A 9,365-nucleotide genomic window follows, 5' to 3' on the forward strand; every position below is an offset into this window, starting at 1 on the left:
GTGACTGGGGGAAACATGCACTTGACAGAGGCAGCAGTCAATGGGCTGTAACTCTAAATGACACCGGTATTCTCTTTGAATGCGCATGTGATCCGCATAGAAATGTGCCGCCGTGCGAACAGTGGTCGCTTGTGAGCAGGGTAGGGAGGAGAGATGTTAGCTTGCATTATGCAAATGAGAAACAACACTGTCAGAGCGGACGCAGTCGATCACGGCGATCGCTATCGACACACACGCGCACACGTACGTGCGCCGAGAGGCGATGCGGTCAATTTAGAAGATGATATTGAAGCAGCCAAGGACGCTGACGGAGGTGAGAGAAGAGCCAGACTGTTGGCCGTGCTCAAATCCTTGTCTTTAGCCCTGTTTCATTTTCACATTCCATCAATACAGACCGTCTCTCTCCGTCTCTGCTGGCTGGCTAGCTTCTGACCTCCACAACCTGTTGCTAACAGTCTCCAGGCTACACAGAGCAGGACAGTTATTTATGGACAGGGAAGCAGAGATAAATCGATGCTCTCTCTGTTCTTTCCCAATTCCATTTGCATTAATTCAGTGAGGTGTTGAGTTTCTTCATTCTCTCCAAAAAGACATAAAGTTTGCTCACGCTTGTGTTGCTTTGTGTCAAGTAGTTTCGGTGGGTCGAATAAAAGGCCAACGAGCAGCAAGCTGGCAGGATGGTAGAAAGTTAGTCTATGAAAAATAACTTATTTCACTGCATGACTAAGAATATCTGCACTGAAGGTTGGAGAAAACAAGTCTAGGAATAGCAATGCAGGCACGTTATGAAGACAATTGACAATGGCCTGGCCTTTCTAGAGCAAGCACTTGAACCAGGGCAGGAAATTAACTTTTACTCTTTATGTCTTCTCTGACTTGTACAACTAAATGAGGAAAAAGCTTTACTGTGAAAGCAATAATCTAAACCACAACAGGATGTGAGTGATTCTGAAAGGCACGTAAAAGATGACAGCTGATGATATTTACAGGAAGTTTGTTCGACGAGTGGCTTTCAGAGTTAAACATAGACTGAAATAAGAGACGGTTTGGTGACTGCATCTTGTTAGTTAGCTCATGGGTATCATCCTGATGTATCGTCTTTTCACCCCGGATCAAGTGTGATTTTCACTGTTGTTAGCATTGACATAGTTAAAGCTATTTAAACAAGTTTTCATCGCCAACATGGTCCAATTTTGGTAAAGGCGGCACCAAGTTTGCCCTCTGTAATAAAAATCCCCGACTAACGGCTCCATAATGACACAAGTGAAGCAAACAGTATTAGTTCGGGTTCAACACGGAAATGTCACAGAGTCGCATCGCGGTCTGACACGCCGCTGCTCTCCCACACAGACGACGAAAGCAATTTCCATTTTGCCACCAGTGGACTATATGTGGAGAGGAACCAGTGACTGAAGAGGGGAGGATGGACGCTGCTCGGCGTGGTCTGTGGAACAGGCTGGTCGACGGAGCAGGGACGCTTGTCTAAACATTTTCACACTTCTGAACTCCCTCCCCTCTCTCTCACCCCCTCCAGCTCCCTCTCTTTCTAAACAATGAGGCCTAGAAGAACTGAGAGCAGCGCAGTGGATGGCGGGAGGAAGGGGGGGGGGGGGGGGGGCGTACTGGCACCCTTTTTAATTCCACCAAAAGCTGTTCCAACAAAGGGTCCCCCGCTCGGGAGCCGCCACGGAGCGGCAGACAGCCAGGCCGGCTGGAAATAGGGTCGTGAGCAAAAGAATGAAAGCGAGAGAGGGCGAGAGAATAAGACTGAGAGAGAATGGGCCAATAAGAGAATGGGAAAATGAAAGACTGAGCCGGGTATGAAAGGCTTGCTCTAAGTTTTCTTCACTCTGCGGGGCGGTAAAAGTCAGACTGGGGAGGGTGGCCACATTGATGGCATGTGTGCGGAGGGAGAGAGAGCTCGCGTGTGCGTTTGCGAGCGATCTGCAAAGGCATTGGTGACGCAGTGAAAGCTGAAAGCGAAGGCCTTCCTCTGACCATCCTTGGACCGGCTCCATTGTGATTCATGGCCGCGTTCCTGTTGCTACGCTCTCTAATCCCTCTTCCCACTGACACCTGTTTGCTGAGGAATCACTAAAGAATGCCAAGGTGTTAGCCATGATACGGCTTCTAGAAATGTGATCTGGAATTTGCTTCGTAACCGGTTTCCTCAGAGGTGGAATGAAAAAAAAAAAAAAAAAACGCTGACCAAGCGCAGACACATGCTTGCTGGCTCTTGGCAGGCGGAGTGATGAATAAAAACCTGCTTCCTGGACTCTCTGCAAGCCGGACTGATGGAGCTTCGTACAGGGTCCAACCTCCTCCACCTCCTTACTAGCCTCTTCTAGAAAAGTCCACAAAGGCATACACACAGACCACATGGTTGCACAACAAAGGGATGTGAACTTGTCTCATCCATGAAAGCCGTATCCATGAGGTCTACCTCCAGCCGCCAAGTGCCGCAATGGAAATTCTTGAAAGAGGAGCATCAAAACTTCTTTGATTGAACCAAAACAAGCAAACAGCATTATGCAAGAGCGCGCAATACAAAGTTAGCAGTCCATCATTCATCGGCCCACAAAGGATTGTGGGAAGTCATTAACATTTTAATCCTTGATCAATAAGACAAACCCGGAGGCGAAAATTAAAAAGAGACAAACTTAAACATTAATGCAGACAAACAAGTCGCAGTCCATGTGATGCAACACCATGTGCAAGTCTGTCAATTAATAAGCGAAGAGGCTGTAATTAGGAGGAAAAGTTCCTCCTCACAGCGGCAGGACTTGATATTGTGCTTTTCTGGGTGAGAATCAGCTCCACACATGACAGCCCAGACAATGACAAACAAATTGGCCTAAACACTAACAGCCTGCAGCATTACTATGCAGTTTGTGTTGGTGTGAGTCATTAATGCGCTCTCAGTCGGCATCAGCGGTCTGTTCTCGAGGGACTGATTATCACCCCATGCCTCACCAGGAGGAGCCATTGACATTTGAGTCCAGGGCCAATGTGCCTTAAACTGCAGGTCAGGACCCAAAACGGCTCATTTCTGCTCCCCCGCATGACAACAGCTTGTTTTTTTTTAATGCGGTGGATCTCAGATTAAGAGGCTCATTATTTCATGATTTCGTTAAATAAGCATCATCGTGTTCAGCGTGCCGCGGCGTCTTCTTTCCTGATTGCAAGTCTGCTCTGATTATTGTATTGAAAACATGCTTTAATAGCGCTTTAACTTTGGGGCTAAATGTCTCATAAATACAGTTTGCAGAGTTCCTCATAAATAAGCCCACAACCAAAAAAAAATGAAAGGATTCTGAAACGGATCATTAAGCCCCTTCAAATCCTGCAGACACCCAGCTGCTTAACACGGTCCCTGGCATTTCAACCCAGTAATGATACCTATGATCAACTCTGAAGGCAACAATGAGTACCACTCCCTCAACCCTCTCCATCCACACACACACACGCACACACAACATGACTTCTCCAATGACACACTCCTTGACATTTAGTCTGCCATCAATCACGACGGGACTGGGACCCCTGCGCCTCGGACTGGTTTTTAAAGATGCTGAATGATTTTCAACCCTGGGGTCAGGAAGCTGTGCAGGGTTAAAATAGACTTTATGCAAAGTGAGAAAAATCTGTTCATTAAACTGAGAAAATTACTGGCAATTTTATTCAAACTGCCCTTTGCTTTTGAAATAATGGGAGATTTTCAGCCTCTAGGCTTGTTCCAATAATTAATCAACTAAAACATCCAGCAAAGAGAAAAATTCAAATAACTGTGCTCCTGCCCCAAAGGCCAAAAGCCCAAACTGGCTGGAGTGGGCAGCTCACAGATGAATGTCTTGAACTTGGCTGTTTAGAAGTTGTGTATGCTTCATAATTACAGAAGGAAAACAGGACATTTGTCATGAATTCTAATGTAAAATGCAGCAGATGCTACACCAGTGGATATTTAATTGCAATAAAATCTGTCTTTTTGCCTGCTACCCCACCAGTGGGAGACTAAAGCCGGTGGTTATTTAGGGCTCCATGGTCAGAGGTACTAAGACAGGCCTCCAAGCCTTCTTCATCACAAACGTGTGAAGAACGCCATCACAGATCCACGCCGCAGCCGCAGCGCTGCCTACACAAAAATGTAAACAACAAACAGCAACATGGCGCAATGCGAGGCAGACGATGAGTCATTAATAAGAGCTCTCGATAATCAGGCCGCGCTGCTCTGAGGGCGATAATCATCGGCCGCCTGCTCTCCAAGTGATAAGCTAATCAGCCCTTCGTCTCCACCGAGCCGTCGAGGGGACTCATCATCATTGACATTTCAGCACAGGATCGGCCTATAGAGACAAGCTCGGCGGGGGGGGACACCTGAAGTGACTTAATTATCATTGCTGTGGAATGATCCTCTAAACTCTATTTGGCCTGTTTTACTGAAGGTTAACATGGCTCTTTAAACATCGTGGTTAGTTTCACCGCTGCTGTTGACCCCTTTGTCACGGCACTCGTTTATTTTCTGCAGAATTTAAAACACACAGCGATCATCAATCCGCACACACACAAACCAGTCTTGAACTGTTTTCTCAAAAAAAAAAAAAAAACGGTTTATATGCCGGAACAATCGCAGTGTCAGTAACTCGCCGGCTAAGCAGCTGAAATGCGAGTGCGGAGGTTTTTCCTCCAAGAAGACAGTTGTGTTGTTGCACGTTCAAATTAATTCATAACCTGTGGGGATACTGTCATGACAGCCTGACAGCTTTTTAACAATACAGGCCTGATGTAGCGGCGTCTCAGCCGAGCAGCTGTCATCTCACCCCAACCTGTGTCGCATGGCGCACAGCTCTGGGGTCTCCGGCACCACACTCCTCATTTCTGCGCCACCAAACTGGGGTTTTCCTGTTTTTCAGGCTTAGATTTCTCCAATTACGCTTTGAGGGAAAAATGTCATTACAAAGCCAATTCCAGTCAGGGTTAAATCTTCCTCCTGCCATGTGCACCCAGTCAAACTCACAGGTCACATCGTCACCTGATTATGCAACAGATGCTACGGCGAAATGCAAAGCGCCGGCTCTGCGGCTCACGGCCTTCCAATAACTCGCCCTCCCATTTGCTTTGATCTCAGGGGCAGGTCTCCACGGCGTGTCGACGTACGCCCCGGCCCCTTAATGACCCATCTTACTTTTCCTTGGTGACAATCTGGGGACAGTTGCGGCAGATGATACTAGCTGCACCCAGGTGAAAACAACAGGCGGGCAGATTCATGCTGACCGAGCAGGTTCACGGACTTTCATGCTGACGGCCTGCCGTTGTGAATTTTGTAGCTGGTCCCAGTTGGGGGAAAAAAATTGTTTGAGCTGGGAGTTAGAGCATGTCTGAGTTATTCAGCAGCACATTTTAGTGAGGTTATCATGGCTCGTGGTTATGGTTATCTCCATATCTGTCACTGTAATGTTCTTATAGGGACATGAAGTGTTGCTTTGACAGTCACTGGCAAGTTTATTGATACTTCTTTTGTTTATAGTGTAATATTTCCTCAGCATTCCTTGTAAGCGTCTGCAATAGTGAGTTCAGAGTATTCTTATTTATGGCATCTATGGTAAGTTATGGAGTATCAGTAGTACTAGTAGTATTTAAATCACAGTAGCGTTACTATAACCAGCCTGTAGTCCTGCAGGAAGGGTTTTGTGTACATTGAGCATTCTGTCGCTCAAAATAAGTAATCTGCCATCACTTTATCTCTTAAGAAATTACTGTAAGATTCATACAGTGTCTTGCGTTATGCTTGCATCACTTTACAGTAAGTTTACAGCAGAGTTCAACTGTTATCAGCAGGCTGATGCTGTCAGCGAACGTCAGTTTATCACAGATCCATGAGTATCCGTGCAGACGGGCAGGCGGTTAAACAAACAGATACTGCAGTAAAAGTCATTTTCGACCCTTAGTTCTGTTTGCGTGGCGTGTTTTATTGGTCATGTTCGTTAATCCTGTTTGAATGTTAAAAGCAGCCCCATCTGATCCTTGGCGTTGCTGTCATCTGTGGTTGTGCTTTGTTCAGCCTGTCTCAGCACATTTCTTTAATAACTCTTTAGCTGCTTACTTTAAAGGATTATTTCAAAAACAGCTGATGTTAAAGGTTTAGTTATAAAACATTTAAGGAAAATTGGCCATTTTTAATTAGTTTTTACTCTGATATCAATGTTGGTTTTCGTCTCTAAACCAGGAATCCATCAGGGTTTATAAACTTCTCATAATTTCTCAGCATACCTGCAAAATGTAGGTAGAGAAGTAAAACACAGCCTTTCTGTACTGTTATGCTTCTATGGTTTCTGCATTTTGTTACAGGATTACTGTTCATTAAGGCTTCTGAACAATCACTGCTGAGGGGCCACCCGAGGAGCGGGGGCCGCGCACGACTCATTTCCAACCGAGACCGTGTTTCCCACCACCGCCACCCTGTTGCTCTACAACAGAACCGATTTCTTCCATTATTCTGATGGTGAACAAACAGACGCCCCGTTTCCCTTCCACGCTTCCCCGCAGGTAAACACAGATTACAGGTCAGACGTGTATGAAGGGTTTGCAGAGGCTCAGAGGGGATTACGTTTCCTGAACAGTCACCTGCCGTCTGAAGCTGCGAGGAATTAGGACAAAAACCACACACCAGGAGAGCCACACCTCGCGTGTCATGGCGTACCGAAACTCCACGCACAGATTTGGCATTATGCTTCGACAAACAACTTTTACCACAGGTCTCAGAGTCCACGGCACGGCAGCCGGGGAGGACACGAAGACGTGACGCGGTGAAATATGCAGCGCTCGCGGGGCGCGGGAGGCACGGCTGGAAGTGCACCGGGCTGGCCACATTCAGCGCGCACAGGGCTGAAGTGGAGGAAAGCTGAGCAGGTTTTGGTGGTCAAACACAGCTCGGGTCGTTTCCGTCTTACCTTGAGCCGCGAGGAGGATCGCCGCCGCCACCAGCCAAGTGTTTCTCACCGGTGAAACCGGGCAGCGTGCTGCGTAATCTCTCGCCATTCTTCTCAACAGGAGGCAAGGTGGACGTAAATATCCACTACAGCGCTGTGTGGGGCGACCGGGCTCCAAATTATTCCTTCTGCGATCGGCCAAGAAACTTCGCGTTCAGTTCAGACGGCCTGGGCTCAAATCGGCCAACTTGCGGTTTGTCTTTCCCCGTGTCTGCCGCTCTCCACAACCTGGACCGCGTTTAGTTTCTCTCTCTCTCTGTCTTCCTTTCAATCTGTCACTGGCAGGAGGCTTGAAACCCCTCCCCGTGTGGGCCGGCCGCAGTGCGCACAGGTAGCCCGCGCCCGGTGCTGTGACGGTGCGTCTTGAGCCACGGCGAGAGGAGCGAAATGGAAACAGCGTGCGGACGGAGTGTGAGAGAGTCGGCGGAGCTCCGTGTGTCTGATGAGGGGAGCTGAGCTGGGAATATCTGAATGATGTCAGCAGAGCGTCACCAAGAGGACTTCAGCCGTAATACTGAGCCCTCGCAGCCTCGGCTGCAGCTTCAAGGGTGAGAAAAACCGTGGAAACACATGCGTACCTGCATACCTGCGCGGAAGACTCGGGGTGTGTTCTGCTGACACCTGCCGCTCGTTTGTGTTCGCGTGATCAAGTGAGGACAAAAATGTAGATGCAGCACAGAACTGATTTACAATCATTTCATCGATCGCCGATAATCGATTATTTCCGTTGATCATCACCGTTATTCAATGACGTGACCGTGAAAAGAATGGTGGAAAATCACTACGTGGATTTACATATCTGTCCATAGCAGGTAGTCATTAAACAGTCAGAATGATGTGTATTATATCACTGGATTAGAACTTCGGATGCACTCGTGTGTAAGCATCACTTTACTGCTGCACTTGGTGGAGCTAATTTTAATTATACTGCTGGATCACTTCACCAATAAGAACACATCATCATTTATTAGCTGATTATATTTTGGATGACTAACCTGAACCTGCAAAGCAACGACTGACTAAATCTGTCAGACTAATGTTAGTGGAGCCAAAACTCGATATTTGCCTTCAAAATGTAGTTGAGTAAAAGTGGAAAGTGGCGTACGATGCAGTTACAGATCAGACATCATTATATAGCGACAAGCTTTAAAATGCTGCTCAGACATATTAACTTGAGAAAAGATCTGAATATTTCTTCCACCACTGATGACCAGTGGTGGCCCTTTTCATGCACAACAAACAAAGCACAAAGTAATGTCTTAAAATTGCTTCCTTTGTCTGAGCAGTTATAATAGTCATATTTAAAATATAATTAATCAAAATAATAATTGATTTCTGTCAATCGACTCAGTGATGAATCAAGTGAATACATCAGAATGATAAATGTGGCTATAAATAGAAGTGGGACCCTGTTCTTATGGTTCATGGTTCGGGGGGGGGGGGGTCTACAGAGACCACACCACACATATCACATGCAGTGTCTCCGAGGGCTTTAGAGGCACAGAACATCAACATTTTCCCGGTTCAAGCTTTCGAAGAAGAAAAAAACTCAGTAAAAAGACATTTAGCTCATTAGAGAAAAGCGCAGGAAACCTTGGGAGAGGCAATTCAAAGAGAGATACCCCTTCGGCGGTTGGAAAAAGACAATTAGCCTACTAAAAATAGGCTAACTGACTAAAAGATATTTAGTTATAATAGGAATTCAAAACACAAGTAGAATCCAGTGTAAATCCAATAAATAAGTCCGATGAACTACTAACAGGACACAGCAGACGTTGCAGTAATTATTCTCCTTTCTCTGCACATTGTGAATTTAAATCACCCATAATTATAACTTTCAGAGGGACATCATACATAAACATAAGCACTAAGAGACCATAAACAAGGTCACCACAAACAGACATGAAAACCGTCAGAGCTGTAAAGTGAAGGCAAAGCCGATATCAGGACATAAAGGAGCTTTTTATTTACAGGTACAATAACACTTTGGCTGTTTTAGGGTTTTCTGCAGTCCAGCAATAGGACCTCCAGGACAACAGAAGCGGTGGAAGCACCTCAAATCTGTCCGTTTTATGTAAGAAGTTTAAACATCTTTTGATCCATACCCTGATTTACCCGAGTGATGATGTATTTCATATATTACACCAAAAAGCAAAACTGCAAAAGACTTGCACACCAGAAATTGCACACATAAATTCAGGTTTGCAGCACACAAGAACCAGCCTTCAGGGAGCGGGGGGGGGGGGGTACGACTCTCTAGATGGATGCTGTCATTTACTTTGTTGTCCCCTCCACAGAAACAGTGACACTGAGAGGTTTAAAGACAGAACTGTTTCAAATGTGGGTAAGTTGGATGGAAACGAACAGACCCCACGTCTG

General features: G+C 46.2%; 1 protein-coding gene across 2 annotated transcripts in view; it reads right to left on the minus strand.

Moving 5' to 3' along the window:
* pvrl2l (PVR cell adhesion molecule related 2 like) overlaps positions 1-7,459 on the minus strand; it is a 260,909-nt gene extending 253,450 nt beyond the window's left edge. The window contains exon 1 of one of the 2 annotated variants that reach the window (XM_076754006.1): positions 6,948-7,459. In XM_076754006.1, the coding sequence (XP_076610121.1) occupies positions 6,948-7,035 (88 nt within the window). In that variant the 5' untranslated portion in view covers positions 7,036-7,459. The remainder of the gene's footprint in view (positions 1-6,947) is intronic. The other variant, XM_076754005.1, reaches the window with a different exon arrangement.
* Between the last annotated feature and the right edge of the window lie 1,906 nt (positions 7,460-9,365).

This window comes from Chaetodon auriga, chromosome 17 (genome assembly GCF_051107435.1).
Source record: "Chaetodon auriga isolate fChaAug3 chromosome 17, fChaAug3.hap1, whole genome shotgun sequence".
Classification (NCBI taxonomy): Eukaryota; Metazoa; Chordata; class Actinopteri; order Chaetodontiformes; family Chaetodontidae; genus Chaetodon; species Chaetodon auriga.